This window comes from Calonectris borealis, chromosome 12 (assembly GCF_964195595.1).
Source record: "Calonectris borealis chromosome 12, bCalBor7.hap1.2, whole genome shotgun sequence".
Taxonomy (NCBI): Eukaryota; Metazoa; Chordata; class Aves; order Procellariiformes; family Procellariidae; genus Calonectris; species Calonectris borealis.
The window spans coordinates 20,912,895-20,928,765 of record NC_134323.1 but is presented as its reverse complement, the minus strand read 5'-3'; the positions used below and the strand labels follow the sequence as shown (position 1 = coordinate 20,928,765).

The 15,871-nt window shown below is 45.0% G+C and overlaps 1 protein-coding gene across 9 annotated transcripts in view; it reads left to right on the top strand.

The window, feature by feature from the left end:
- The window catches only part of FBXO31 (F-box protein 31), a 28,163-nt gene that overhangs the window by 1,909 nt on the left and 10,383 nt on the right, over positions 1-15,871 (top strand). For 7 of the 9 annotated variants that reach the window (XR_012675433.1, XR_012675434.1, XR_012675431.1 and 4 more), the window contains exons 2-6: positions 6,092-6,163; positions 8,628-8,714; positions 13,234-13,310; positions 14,658-14,825; positions 15,557-15,631. Coding sequence is in view for 5 of the 9 variants with exons in the window: in XM_075161550.1 (XP_075017651.1) it covers positions 6,092-6,163; positions 8,628-8,714; positions 13,234-13,310; positions 14,658-14,825; positions 15,557-15,631 (479 nt within the window). In the remaining 4 variants the exon portion in view is untranslated. The remainder of the gene's footprint in view (positions 1-6,091; positions 6,164-8,627; positions 8,715-13,233; positions 13,311-14,657; positions 14,826-15,556; positions 15,632-15,871) is intronic. The other 2 variants (XM_075161551.1, XM_075161552.1) reach the window with 2 other exon arrangements.

The following is a 15,871-nucleotide window of genomic DNA, read 5'->3' as shown; positions in this document are numbered from 1 at the left end:
TAGGCTAGATTGTCCTGTAAAGGAACCACTAAATTAGGCCTAATGGGGAAAAAAATTTATTTATTAAATTCACGACAGCTCCCTGGATTTTCTTGCCAGTAGGTAAAGCAGTGTTCAAAAGCTTAGCTGAAATTTAAAGAAACAGTGGGCTTTGTATGGCTAAAGCTAAACTGGACAGGAAGGGAAAGTATTAAGACTAGACTCCTGCGTCAAGGCCCTTAGCTAGCTACAAGGTGAGAGGTGCATAAAACCGAATTTTTATTCTCTTTTGGTACACTGTTTCTTATGTTTCCCCGATGTATCCGTTCCAATCACTGTCGGAGAGCATATTGGTGGACTGCTGGTGTGATTGAGGTAGATCTTGTACCAAAGGCATGGTGTGCAAGCTGTGCTGAACAGATAAGGGTCAGGTTCCTGACTGAAAAACTTACTACATCTATGAAACTGTTACTGCAATCTTTTAACCAGTTGTGGTTCTCCAAGAGGTTCCTATTCTGGACTTCTTGCACTGTTCGTAGTGCTTTGCATTGCTCTACACAGCAGTGTAAGTAATTACTGTTGTGGTAGTACTGTAACTTTGAGTATTTGTACACGTGAGTATAAAAGTGGTCACCATTTTATGGAGCTACTTTGCAGTTAATTTCTCTGCATATATTGCAGTGATATGCAGTTGCACATGCTCAGCTACTGAGTGTGTTTAAATGTGAGCATGCAACTGTGTGATGAATGCAACTACTTGAGGATGTATATGGACATCATATATAAATACACATATAAAATTTAGAATATGCTGTACTGTATTTCTGTATAGCCGTACATTGGTGACTGTATGATAGTCAAACATAAAATGCAATTACTTTTTGTAATCTTTTTCAAAACCATGCCACTTCCCAACTGAGGACGGTTCTTAAGTGTGTGCTTGTGTCTGCCTGAGTTTAAGCATGGCATAGTAACGTGTCTTGGGAAGCTGCATGTCCTAGAAAGAGCGAGAGCGTGTGTGCCTTTCCAAGCATACTCCTTGTATTGATAGCTTATTTCCTCTGAAGCCTACTGATGACGTTAGCTCTTTGAGGAAGTAACTGGTAGACTTCAACTTTGTGTCGGCTGCATATGCAAAACTACTTGTGTTTTCAGAAATGCACAACAGTACAAGAAAGACAATCCTAAAATTAAACAGAACAGTTCTTCTCTGAGAGAAGCGGATTGTTGCAGTGGTTTGTTTTAGCCATTTCCTACCTTCGTCTTGGACAGGAGCAGAGCTGAATGTAAGCAAAAGCCCGGCCGTTGCCCAGGTCAGATGGGACACTCAATCCCTGGAGCGTTGGTATCTTGCTCTTGCACTGCTGTGGGCCGCCGCAGTTGTAGATGAGCCTTGAGAATGTGTGGTGATTAATGCAAGCAGCCAGAGGGCTTGTCTTTCTGAAAGTGGAGTGGCTTCTGCTGGTGAACTGGGAGAGTGCTGGGATTTACCAGTAGTAGTTGTGTAACACTGGTATGGCTGTTAAAGCTGTTGTCCTTTTATCATTGCAACTATTTGGGGTAAACAATGTCTCTGAACTGCTTCTTTGGCAAGAAGAGGATTGCAGTCACTTTCATGTTTTCTATAAATAGGAGATTGCTGATCTCTGCAGTGGAAGCAGAATTAAAGTGTGTTTCATCCTGGCTGGTGGCCTGACCTACCTTGATTAACACCTGATAGTCCGTTTTAAATGGTAACCACTTTCATCTTAAAATAAAACAGCGCAAGTGCAGCAGAACACCTGGAAACAGTCCAGTAATTCAGAATAACCAGATCTAGAACTTGGATGAAAAAGCTTTTGTTTGTGAAAACAACCTCCAACAGCTTTTGGACCTGCTGAAAAATGTCAGCCAAGGTATTAAAGATGCTAACCTTCAGCAAATTTTATAGAAAGAGGTGCCTGTGGAGAAGAGTGGGAAATTTGGTTTACACACTCAGTGAGGGGACTGTTGCGTGGAGTTCAGGTCTTACAAGACTCTGGAGAATCCACGCAGGAGTTTGATGTACAACTGCTCCTACAACAGGAACAATTTCTTGTAGTGCACCCTAGTAAATGCAAAGCTGGTTTTAATAAGTCACAAGGCTCTTATCCCCCTATATGTGAGGTTAAAGCATTGTATAGTGCGTTTCTTTGGTGAACCATTGTGGGCTTTTCTTCATCTCTGACCACGTTCTTTGGTAATGGTTTGCTGTTTCTCACTGCTAATGGCAGGTGCTCACTAGCTGTAGCCATCCTTTAGAGGGTCATCTTGGATATGTTTGCAAACTGTAGATCTGAAGCTACCCATCTTTTGCTTTAGGGTTTCTGCAATGCTTTCATTTGTTGCAGATCAAATCTCCTTTTGCTCAGCTCCTTATTTGCGGCTGCAGAATATCTCAGTGGTAACTACAAGCTTTTCCCTGGGAGAAATGTTTGGGAAAGTATTTGGTGTATTTTAATCTGATAGTTCAGCCTTTGGAAACAAGAAGCTGGTTCCAAATGTCCCCCCCTGGTATTCTGGAGATGCTAGCCTGAGAATCTCCCATTTTTGTGGGAAATAATATTTCTCTGAAATAAACCAGTAAGTTTCTATGCTTTCTGTTCTGTGTACAGCCTTGTAAACATGCATTTATCCAGGAATAATTGGAGGGCTTGATTAGTCAGGGCACAGTGGAAACTTAGCAATGGTAAGGGTGTCAAGCTCTACCAGGCATCCTAATTTCCTCTGGATTGTGGATGTCCACGTACAGCGCTTGCAGCTGCTTACTGGCATTGCCATGCTGAGAAAGAAAGAAAAAGCCGTAATTTGGTCTTTGATATGAGTACAGGGGTTCTTCCCTACCTGGGTTTAAAGAGCCTTCTTTGTTTGTTTTTTAAACTTTAGTTTTTTAAACTTCACACAGAGGAAGGTGTGTGACATGGCTTCTTGTAGAAAGGAGAAGGGAACGTGAGGCTTAGAAGAACATATGGTGAGGGCAGGCCAGGGAGTAAATTACGCTTGCAAAAGTATTAGTGCAGTGCATAATAAATGGAGACTGCCTTTCCAAGCCCTTTGAATTCCAGTGCATGTGACCATGGAAGCAGCACTGTGTTACTGTGTTTGGTAAATCTTTCAAGCGCTCCTTATAAATCTAATAAAACAGGCTTTCCAGCTGGTCAAGTAAGAACTTTAAACCCAATTTCCATCCTTGCTTTTGAAGCAGAATTAAGTAGCAATTTTCTAACGGTATAAATTCTGTGTGTGAATTTCTGTGACTATTAACTCCTTAAAATACTTTACTCAGGGAGCTGTTGCACTGAGAAATGTTTCCTTAAAATAGACTTAATTGCACCGAAGTGGAATTTCCCAGGAAGCTTGAGCCCTTCAGAGCTTTCTTGGAAAAGGCTTTCTATTCTCTGTAAAGAAAACCTTACCAGTTTTATTTTTCTGTAACTATCTTGAAGCTCTACTTACTGTTCATTTTATGTCTGCCTTGTCTTCTGGATTAAAAAGAGATGGCCAGCTTTCTTGCTTATAATAATTGGAGTTTTTGTAGGCACTGTGAGCCAAGAGACTGATTTTTCCCATCAAGCGGCCATCATGGTGTTAACAGCTCATGGGTCAGAAGAGCTTAAGTGATGCCCTTACCCGGAGTTAAGCCATCACTCTGGGATTTTGACTCTTTGTAGTTGTTTGCTGAACGAAACAGGATAAGGACTAGTTATCATAAAATGAGATGAATGTTAACGCACACTAAAATGAAATTTTTTTTTCTTGATAATACTTTCTTATAAGCCTTGGATATGTCTAGTGTCAAATAGCATGTAGCAATATCAAAATTCTAAGTTTTTGTCTTTTTTTTTTTTTTTTTAAAGGAGCTTGCTATTGCTTGGGAGAAATTTGAATCTTTCCAGGAAAGATTTGAACTACAAAATTTAGGAAATGCACCTTTCGTAGTGGTTTTGCTTTCATAAAATTTCACTGCAAGGGCACTTGCATGAAACTGGGATAGAGCTTTAACATCAAATCACTTCCCACCCCACCCTATTGTTTCAAGATACCTGCTGGTAGTGGCTCTATTGTGGCACTGCACTGAGACTGCACTCGAAGTGATTTACAGATCTACTGGGGAAAACGCTTTGTGAAAAATCAGCACCTTCTGGAGGAAGAGAGAATGTCACCGTGCTAGTACCGCTGTTAGAGAGCAACACGGAGAAATGCCATTTGGGCAGGATCCTCTGCATGTCTCCTCCCTTTCTGATGCAGTATAAATATCTTCAATGACACTGAATTTAATCTAGCTGCAATGCCTGCTGCGCAAAGTGTGCATCTGAGTGATTCTGTGGCCAGGTGAGTATTTGTTTACATGGAAAGAGTTGGCCGTTTGCAAACAGCAGGCTATGACCACTGTTTGTGTCATCTTGTAAAGATCTCTAGCTTTCTAACCAGCTGAGGAAACATACTGTTCCCTCCATCCCTTTGATGTCATTACCAAGCGCATACCCACTTGTGTACATAGGCAGACCAGTGGTTGAAAGCCTTGCTAAGTCTGGCAGGAGGGGTAGACACGGGGTGGCCTGCAGGGTGGGTCTGAATTTCCAGCCTCCGGCACAGCTCTGGTTTCACAAATCTGCAGAACGGCTGTGTTGGGTCAGCTGGCTGTAGCCCAGCACTAAATAGCTTGTTTGTGCTGGGCTGGGTGTAGTTTCCTGCAAGCTCGGCTGTCTGTTCTCCGGCTAATTGTGCTTCCTCGTCCCACCTTGTGTTGGATAACGCTCAGAGCTTCCTCTGGCTTTCGCTACAGAAGTCAGCAGGAACTTTGCCCCTGGCCTCCGCATCTTTTAATGAAGGGCAATGTGTGTGTTGTACCTTCTGCCCCCTCTCACCTTTACTGAACTTGCTGCTTACCCGAAGCGATGTTATGCAGAACGTGTATTCCCCGTAGGTGGGCTGACAGTAAGCTTTCTGTGTGCTTTATCATCGTGTACATGTACCACAGGTGTATTTATAGACAGGAGGAGGCTGAATTCATTCAGGGAAACTTCCGCTTTTCTCGTATATGAAAAGTGAATTCTCAGTTTGCAGCAGGTTACCAGCATTAGGTAGTGGTATTTGGCAGCCACGGTAGATTGTTAATTCAAGGAAGCTTTATCGAGGATAAGTTTTATATTTAATGATTTGATGAGGGTCTTCACAGATACACTTTTGCATCAAATATCTGGCAGGTGTTTGGTATTGCTAAGGAAAGCTGGTGTTTGATCTGTGGTATAGATGTCTTTGATGTCAAGGAGGGTAGTTTTCCATACTGAGATCTAACGGGGTCCTGCAGAAGGGTGTTTTTTGTTGCTGATGATTTTTTGGGATCTCCCTCCTCCCATTTCCTCCCTCTGGTCTTCTAAGGATTTCTTGCATTGAGTTGTTAGTACTGGCTTTTATTTTTTTAAAGTTTCTTAGAAGTTCAGCATTGACTTCCTGAAAATGAAATGAGAGAATCTCATTTGCTGCTTCAAAGCTGCCTTTAAGATCTCTGGATTGCTTTGTTTTCAGGGTGTTCTGTAAGCAATCAAAGGCATTTGAGCGTACAACAGACCCGTCTCAATCTGATCTGCTTTCAAGTGTAACCATATTTGTACATGCTGATGCCTGTTTTATGTCTCCAGTTCATTCTTTTTAAAGTCTGTGACCTTTTCTTTAGGATCCTAATAAGCAGTTTTCCCTGTTGGATGCCTCAGTGGGAGTAGATAATTACTACACACAATCATGATTTGATCTAAACGGGCATACAGTCCCAGCTGGAATGAGTACGCCTTCCACATTTCACACTCTTTCTGGTCTAGGTGTAAGCATCTGTAACTTTGCTGTGTTTGTGTGTTCCTTATGGTGTGTTTGTTGCAGACATTGCTGTAAAATCTGTTCGATTCCCAAACTGCAATGAAATTACATCTAGTTTTCTGTTTTCTCTTCAAAGCCGCGGTGAGATTCTCGGACTAATGTGGCAGCTCGCAAGAATGCATCTAATAAGATCTCATTTTTGCTCAAACAGTAGGTATCCAGATCATGGGTATCAAACACCTTTGTGCCAGAATTGACATTATTATCTGTGTCGTTGCAGAATATGGCGTCTGTGAAAACTTGCGGAAATTGGAGATCACGGGAGTATCCTGTCGAGATGTTTATGCCAAGCGTAAGTGATGAAGCTGATACGGATCTGTATGGCCTTGCTTAGTACCAATTTTGAAAGCTTGTACATGTTGAATATTTATTAAACTTTGACGGTACAAGTTACTCAAACTTACCTTCTAATGGCAGGGGTTTAATCTGTGAAGTTCATGTTTGGGGTTTTATTTAATTCTAAGCAGATGCCAAGAATTGGGATGTCTATGTCCCCCAATCCTTTGGTAGGAAAAGAGCATGTATTTTAAATTTATTATAAAGTGTGTTGAGGGTTTTTCATCCTTTCCTGTTTTGCCATTTTTAGATCTTGCTAAGGAATTAACTGATATTTTTCATAGCTGGAGGCTTCCTATGCCCTAGTGTAGCTAAGTCTGGATCTTAGTGAAAGGATGCCGATATACGCTGACAGTGGGAAAGTGCTGTAGGTAAAGGGATGAGCGTTCCTCTGGGCTGCTTCTGAAGGAGGAGAGCCTGGCAGGACTGGGCCTCTGCCGAGGTGTTGGTGTGTTTTAGGAACATCCGTGGCAGTGGGACCCCAACTCCTTAGACCCACTGTGCCTTCTGCAAGGTAGATGCACATCTTCTGTCTCAGAGTGGGGAGGGGGCAGGGGGCATCATCAGAGCGAAAACAAGGTAGGCTAAGGACGGAATGGAGGCCTGGGTCCATGGTGAGGCTGTCTCCCCGACACCAAATCTTGCCCTTTGCAGTCAGAAGCAGAGCTGGTTTCAGAGAGCCTGGTGAACCCTCCAAGAGCTCCCATACCAGCACTGCCAGGCTGTGTTGTCTTGGTTCCCCACCACAAATTTTGTAAGGGAGTTACCTGTGGTCCGTAGGATAAAGAAAAAGATTTAACCTGCAGCACATGAACTATGGCTTCAAATAAGGTCCTGCTTTATGAAACAAAAGCTGTAATTGTCACAAGTTACAGTCATGAGAGGTCTCTGTAGGCTTTGCAGATCCAAAACCTGGCTCAGCTTCTACATGTACTGTATTTGCTGAACCTTGAAGCAGTGATGAGCTCAAGCATTGATCTTAATACTGGAAAAAAGAACAGGTAGAAGGGTTTTAATCCCAGCTGTAATAGACTTGCTGAGCATCCATGGGCAAATTGTTTCATCACCTAGTGTCCCTCTTGACCTATTTGTGCACTAGGACTGGAACTGCCTAATTTTCTGGGTGGGAGGGCTGAGCCAGCACTTAGATGTCCACAGAGAATTCTCGTTAGCACTTGAGGCCTCCCTTTCTTCCCATTCAGTCCAGTATCTCTGTATGGCACTGGTGGTCACAGCTGTACAGCACATACCATATCGGATCTTAATTCTGCATTGCCAGTCTTAAAAGGCAGAACATCTCTCACCTGTAGTCTTTTTCACTACAATAGTTCCATGGTTCAGATATATTAAAGTGATATTTTGTGCTTTTTTTATACGCAAATTATATGTAAAAATGGCCTTACTGGCTCAGAACAATGTCTCTCTCTAGCCCAGTACTGTATCTCCCAGCCGTGGCTGTGAGCAGTCACCCAGGGAAGGCCGAGAAGAGGGCAAGCCTATGCGATACTTTCCTAAGTACTCTCCCAGCTTCTGACTGTTTTCAGGTTGGGGTATTTCCAGAGTCTAATGCGGTTTGTTGATTTAATAGCCCTCAATAGATCTGTCTTACACGTATGTTTCCAGTCTTCCTTTGCACCGAAGTAGTTTCTGAATCCATAGCATCCGTTGGCAAAGAGTCACACGTGACGTGTGAGAACCACCTCTGTGATAGACTTTATTGCAGTCAGAGTAAGGACTGTGTCCATATCCATTCAGCAACCCTAACTAGCAATGGTTACTCTAAAGTCAGAATGCTTGGCAGCTGTTTTCTGGCTTTCAGGGATGCACCATCTTAGCCCTCCTGCTCAGATTCAGCAGTTTGCCCTGTTGCAAACACTTAGAGGAACAGGTTCCTGGTGGTGTTGACCCCATTTTCTCCCATAAACTTCTTTAATTGCAGAAGAGTTAATTTGGGGCTACTGGCAGGACTCACATGCACTTTTCTGTCCACTGAATGTGCTTCTGTAAGAAGTAGTGTGGGAAATGGGGAACTGAGCTTAAGTGCTAGAACGCATAACTAATCCAAGGCCTGGGCTACCGTCCATGTAGTTACTTGGCCTAAGTGGTCTTACTGAGACAGCGGTGCTCGCTACAGTCGCACTGCAGAGCTTGAGGGGGACCCTGATTCCACTTTGAGTTCACTGGATGCCATTTGTAAATATTGTCTGTGGGAATCTTGAACACGCCAAGTTCTGTGTGAGCAATCCTGCTGAGCATACCTGAGACTGGGGCTGATGGAAACAAACGGTGCACCGCAACTGGAAGTAAAGTCAAAAGAGAGTTTGACTTTCCTGCGTGGTTGGTCCAGATTCATCGTACTGTTACGTGCTGGTTACAGTGGAGCAGAGTTCGCTGGTACTTACCCTGCTGTGTCTGTTCAGGTATAAACCCACGAGTGAAGTCGGGGCGTTTTATGAAAATCCTTCCCGACTACGAGCACATGGAGTACAGAGATGTTTACACCTGCCGTACGTACCTCCTGCTGGTTGATGCTTCCCGCACTAAGCGCACACAAGATGCTGCATGGAGTGTGACGTTGCTTTAAGCAAATTATTTTGGGGTGGACCTTGGGACAGTACGGAGGGTGCTGGTTAGTCAGTTCTTTATGTTGCGCGTTAGCGGAGTATTCTGACCCTTTAGAGTGACGATGTGAGTAGGGCAGGCAGTGAGGTGTGTTGGTCTCCTTTTGAAGTGCTTTGAGTTAAAAAATTGTCCTGACTGGGTGCAAAAAGGAGGGTCTCTGTTCACAGTAGGGGAGCACTCACTCTGCTCTTCATAGATTGCTCCTCTCGTAGAAGGAAGTACTCAGATACGCTGGTGAGGGCTCCCAAAAGCAAGTTTAAATAAGCTCTGGACTGGCAAAAAGCTTTGTCTTGATCCAGATGAGCTGCATTCAGATCCACAGCCCTTCCCAGTGAAAAATGCTGAGGGTTCCCATACTAATTCCCTCCCTGCACAGTGAATCTTTTAACCACCATCTCCCTCTCTAGGAAACATTCTGCTGGTGTTTCAGAGCTTGTGATTTGCCATCCTCAGTCAAGAAGCTGCTCTGAGTAAACTGTTCTTTCCCTCCTGATGTCTTGAGGGAAGAGTAGTAAAACATTGGAGTTTAGCGCTCACTGTTCTGCAGGAGTTGGGGGGAAGTACTGATTAGTTTACGTCAATTAAGGAAGCCAGTACTGCTTGGTATTTGGAGGGGGTGTTGAGCTGTCTCTAATGCTCCTTTGGGTCTGCAGAGTTTTGCAGACTCAAGTTACTAACTCACTGGTGCTTGGGAATGTAGTTTTTTGCACATGCTAATGAGCAGACTGGATGCTGCAGACTTACCTGTGCTAAAGAAAGCAGTCGAGCATGGGCCGCGCCGAGAAGATGGTCTCTTTAACGTGAGTCACGACAGACAAGCAGCAGCAGCGCTACAGCAGGAATCACTAGAAAGTTTTAGGTTTGGCAGTCCTGCCTGTCAATACCAGCCTTGTTCTGGAGCTGGATGGGAAGGAGAGGCACGTTGAAGCTGCCCCACAGGGCGAGGGATTCCTTTGTAGATTGCTGCCTGGATGTTTGCTGCAAACGTGCCGTTTGTGGTGGCTCTGAAATGGCATTTTGTGCTGTTCTCTCAGCTGTAAATTCTTTAGCTGCAGCCCCAAACTTCTGGTATCTCATGTCCCTTTTCTCTGGGGGCGTGTTGTATTACTTGGGGAGCAGCCAGTGTGGTTTAAGAAGCGATTGCCCGTTTCCTCCTTTTTCCCCTCCTGTGTATTAAGACTGTGTTGCCAGCATTTACCATGTGAGTGCTCCCTAATTCATATTCATGCAGCGATAGCCAGGTCAGCTCAGATCACTTTCCCCCGGGTTTTAAACTAGCCTGGCTGACACTTAGCTCTTTCCGCTAGCAGGTCGGTTATCACCAGCTGGAGGGCAGTAACTGCTTATGTTCTTCCAACTCATTTTGCTTCTGGATGTCTTGCTGCATCCTGAGAGTCCGAGAGAGTTGTAGTGGATCAGGTCTTTTCCACTCAAAGCGAGCTACCTCTGCTTTAATGGCTGCAGATTTCACTGAAAACTCCCGTGTTAGGTTTTTGCATTTCTCTGCCTGTGCTGGCCAAGCTGGTCACAGATAATGAAATGAGATTTAGTTAAAACAGTAACATCTGAAGGCTGCTCTCCTCCTGTTTTAATAACCCATTCTGGGGTTGTAACTTGTCTGTTCATGTCTGTGGTGTGCCAGCGCTGCAATGCTTGCTCAAATCGCTGTGCATTTGCTCAGTGTCACTTCCTTGTCCTGTGTCTGACGAAGAGCACAGGCGTTAGACCTTTCCCAGGCAGCCTTCTGTTGATGGGAGCTTGGGCATTCGCTGCTCTTCCTAGACCATCCCCAGCTGGATTCAAGCCACCTTCCCACCTGAAGAGCGTGCAGGGCTGCTTGTAGCAACGTGGGCTGGGTGGCGGTTGTACTGAAGCGTCCAGTGGATGTATTTTTGCTCCATTTAGCAGGATGTGGGCTCAGAAATTCGGGTAGACAAAAGGCTTTTTCAGGATTGAGAAAAACAGGCAGCATGCATAGCAAAAGAAAACCTTGGAGAAAGACCCAAGTGCTGTTTTCTTTCGAGGAGCAGGGAGGGAAACAACTGTCAGATCCATCCTATCTCCTGCCAGGGAGAGCCAGAGCTGGAATTCATCAGGTTTTCCTGCAATGAATATAGCTGCTGGCTCGCTGGAGCCCAGAGACACCCCTGACCTGAAAATGGAGCTGTGCTTTTGCTTGGAGACTTGTTTGGGCCTTTGGCCAAGTACCAGCATTTTCCTCAGTAAATTCCTTTCCTGGAAGAACAGGAGAAGGAGTCCACAGCACCCTGAGCGAGTGAGGGAGACGACGTGTCCATTAAGGTGTCCCTGCCGTGGGCGTTGTGTGTAGGGAGGGTGCGGCTGGGTGAAGCACTGCTCACACTGCAGCTTGTTTCCCAGCAGCTCATCTAGAGACTTCTGTCGTGCCAAACAGCTGGGTTTTTAAAAAACTAAGAAAGAAGAGCTGCTCACAGTAGTGGTGCAAGCTAAGGACAGAAGCTGCTATCCAGTAGGTAGGATTCTTCTGGAGGTAAATCGGATTTTTGGCCTCCTCCTTCCTTTGCAGCCCCAGGTTTCCGGATGGTCGGGGTAGATGGTGAAGCAAGCTCTGTCTGTGACAGCCACGTTTCCTGAACTGCCATGGCTCCTGGCGAACCGAGTTGCAGCTGGAGCCGGCTGTTCACTCAGAGTGAGCACACAAACTGCCCTCGACAGGCACGTGTCTCGGAGTGGAAGGGCTTGCCTTGTCGAGCAGACACTTTCTGTGCTGTTGAAAAGGCCTTTGGTTGTAGCTACAGCTCTGGAAGTGCTTCCGACAGGAGCTGGGGGAGGAGGGACATCCTCATCACTCTTGGATAGCTTAGCATTAAGTTTTCTGTTTTAAAAATAATAAAAAAGCTGGGTTTTATCAGCTCCATGCCAGGCAGGGTAGAAGGCAGATTGTGGTGGGTGGAGCGGCTTATGCACATACCATTTATTAATATGTAATTACTGCACTGAGACAAGAAGACTGGGAATGTGGTTTGCTTGCTTGCCTTAATGCTGTTTGTGCTGCACTCGGTTCACTGGGTGAAACCAGGCCATCAATCTTAAATTGTTTACTGCACAGGAAAAAGGCTCCTCCAGGCCAGTTGGCAGCAGCTCTGGACAACCCTCCCTGCTGTCCTAAACCTCTGTGGAAGTTCTCTGCTTTGGTGTAATAAAAACACTCCTATAGTTCTTGCTATCTTAAGTAGTTAATGAAACAAAGCTGTTGTAACAGCTGCACTGAAACACAATTCTTCCTATAAATTGATGCAAAGCATTATTCAAACCAGTCCTGTAGGTTAAAACAGGTTATTGCGGCCTTCTGAGTTGGCCATGAATATCATTGTAAAGCAAGTGTAGGATCTTCTTGCCATCTTCATAGAAATAATCAGCATCCTGTTGTTCCTGCCCAAAATGCCAGATTGTGTGTAATCTCTTCACGCAAAGGTTGCTGGTCATGTCAGGAAATTACATGGTCAAAATTAATGGCTGACTGTGTAAGGACTGGAGGCAAGTAGCATCTCTAAGCTTTCCTCGAGAGAGGAGGTTTGTTAAGATCATTCTGTAATAGGCATTTTCTCCTGCTTGCTGAAAACGTTCCTACTTGTCCTTCAGTTTTGGTGGGATTAGAAGTGCACCTAGCTCCGAGATGAGAAATGGCGTTTCTTCTCTCTCCGGAGAAACGGAGAAGCCTCACCTGTTGCAGTAGGCTTTGAGGGGGACTTTGAAGCAGCTTTTGGGCACTGCTGAAATGTAGCTGCTTACTTAGAATTTTTAAAGCCGTTACTGGGCTGGTAACACCACCAGATGTCCTGAGCTGACATGGTCTGTGCGCTTTGCCCGTGCTCTCTTGGTGGCTGTTTTTAAGGATGCTTAACCCTGGAGACAAGTTTGTCTATACAAGGTAGGGAAATTCTTTCAAAATATTCAAATTTCCCTGTTCCTTACTGCCTTTCTGCCCTTCCTAATTTTCTGTTGCTTTGCAGTCTGAGGCATCAAGTACATTTTTGGTAACTGGAGATGGCAGATACTTTGGTTGTTTTTAGCTCTGGGTATATCATGTGATTTGCATTAACGGGACCATGTTGCAAAAGTTTTCTGAGAATTCCTGGTGAGGTGTCTGATTCTGCAAAGTCCTGGAAACCAGCTCCTGCCCCTGCACCGGGCCAGGAACAGGGCTGCAGAGAACAACATAAATCTGTGTGAGCTTGTGGGAGGCCTCAGTTCAGAACTGCGGGGCTGTGGTTGGGTGTAACCAGCTTTCCCTTCCTTAGTAAAGGCAGTTGTGGGTGGTCAGTGTTGTGTGGAGTCTGGTAGCAGTCCTCCTTCTTCTTTCTTTTCCCAAAATCCCAGTTCCTTAGCTTGATGTGCTCACTTCAGTGTCTCACTGTTCCCTAGTGCTGCACCGATACCGACACATCCTGGGATTATGGCAGCCGGACATCGGGCCCTATGGAGGACTGCTGAACGTGGTGGTGAGTGAGTACCTCATTCTGGGGGCTGTGGTGAGTCTTTTGTATACTGCTTTCGCGACCTGGTTGCCATCTCTGTGCTGTTGAGAAGTCTGAACAGTCAGCCCTCAAGCAAGTGATTGGGACCAGAGGTTGCTTCTTGGATCTTTTCATCATAACCATCTTTTTCCAGACAGTCCTTTTGTTTTTCAGCTGTACTCCAAACAGCCACAAGACCACACAGAAAACACGACCAATGTTTCAGGGAAAGGCTTGATTTAGAGTTTAATGCTGATATTCCAGTGGCTGGCACGGGAGTCCCTTCCTTGTGCATTGAGTACAGCAGAGGTTTCAGCACTGGCCCATCACTTACTGCATTATCTTGGCCTGCAGCTGAACGTTTTGCAAAGGGTTTTGCACTTGTGTTCATGCATCTCCTTCCTTAGTTTGCCATACTTTTCACCAGCCATGTCTAACGCTGATGCATCAGATGTAGTGATACTGGTGCAAGACCTGCGGAGTCTGGCAGCTCTTGCGCTGCTGGGGAGGGCAGTTAATGAACAACGCTTGACTTTGCATTGGTGAGAGCTGGGCCAGAAGTTTGCCTGAAGCCCTTGTTCTTTGCACCAAGGTTCAATAGCTGACAGGTTGAAGCGTAACAAATCACGAGGCCTTTGGGTTTTGCAAGATTCTGTTCCATGAACTGGTATAAGAGTGCATCCAAGTGCACCAATACTTACATGATATTGTGACCTTATAAAGACAAGGGTGCCTCTGTGGCGCTGCTCTGCTTTTGTCTCAGGATATTTTCTAAACAGAGACATCTTTCTCTGGAGTTGCAGGGCTTGTGGGGAAGGATTCTGTTAGGCGTGCAGGAAGAGGGCTGGCACTCGTACCTCTCAGCAGAGGAGATTGTTGCTTCCTGCGCTGTCTGTGAGTAATAGAGCCAAATAATTCCTTGTCCAAAAGGCACAGATAATCGTGAGAAGCAGAATTCGTCTATTCGAGTATCTGTCAGCAGGAGCTCTCAAACCAATTAGAGTTTGACTAGCTGTGTGGTCTCTTCAGTGCAGTCTCTCCCCTTGGATCCTGCACACCAAGCATCCGTCACAAAGTTGTTTGCAGTAATAAAGGCCTGATCATTTTCCAGTGGTGCAGAAAGCCTCGTAAAGAAACCCTCTCCCTCTTCACCAAGGGTGTGCTGTGAGTGCATATGGTCTGGTTTAATTGCTGGAAAGCAGTTTGGAAATGCAGCAAGCTGTTCTACAGCTCCTACCCTGTTGCAGAATAGGCCCGGGAGTTGTTTGCTGCAAACTCAACAGAAAGCGTGCGAGGCTGATCTTGTATGCTTTGTCTCCCATCCCTCTGCAGGTAGACGGTTTGTTCATCATTGGCTGGATGTACTTGCCACCTCATGACCCTCATGTTGACGATCCCATGAGATTCAAACCTCTCTTCAGGATTCATCTCATGGAGAGGAAATGTGCAACGGTTGAGTGCATGTATGGTCATAAGGGACCTCATAATGGCCATATCCAGGTGAGCTCCTCTAGCACTTTTAGCATCTGTCCTAGGTGCAGTTTGTGTGTGCGTGCATGCACATTCGCTCTGGAAGTGGATTCATCAAAAAACGGTGTGAGAATTTTATTTAAGGGATGTGGCTTTCACCACCTTGTTGTATGTGTGGATGCCAGCTTTACGCTTATTATGTGTCTGACAAGTTGTGTGGGCTGTTCCCTGCTCTGAATTTGTTCACTGGCAATAGTACAGCAAGGCTGTTACACTGTCTTCTGTTGGGCTGGAACAGGGTGGGAGGGTGGAAGCACCAGTGTGTGTACAGGCTGGGGGAAACGATACGCAAAATGGCCTTGTGCAGCTGGTGAATGTGTCCAAGCAGACACACAGACCTGTTCTGTTTTACAGCTCTCTCTGAGATGAGACCTTGAGAAGGTGATGTAGCATCCATTCAGTACATTGGATGCTTTGAAAAGCTTCCTGAGAGGTTATTTCCTTTTATTTGAAGAAGGAAGCTCAAATAGAGAAGCAACTTAAAACTAGTATCTTCCATTAGAATGCATTGGGCTTTTATTGCTTTTATTCCTCTATTCTGTAGCTGATGCAGTTGGTATCACTTTATGATTTCTCTGTTGTAGCAAATTCAGTAACGCTTGTTGTGTAAAGCATTTACTCTAAGCAGTCTTAGTTACATCATCCTAGGCATCTCTAAACAGGTCTGTAACCTCTTAAATTCTCCTCCATGGTAACTACAGATTGTAAAGAAGGATGAGTTCTCCACGAAATGCAACCAGACAGATCACCATCGGATGTCAGGTGGAAGGCAAGAGGTAAGAGTGCTTTGCCAAGGGTCTGCATTAAGGCTGCTTGTATGTCTCCTTTCTGAAGATAAAGCATTGCTCTCTTACCTAAGCTCTTGGCTAATGTTGGGGTCTGGGAGGTGGTCTTCTGCCTTCTAATTTCTGTATATCTGAACATACATGAAAACCCAGGCTGGTAGCTTCTGGCTGATTTACTACGATCTTTTTTTAAGTGAGTAGAATTGATCTGTGACTGGAATCAAAACTTGA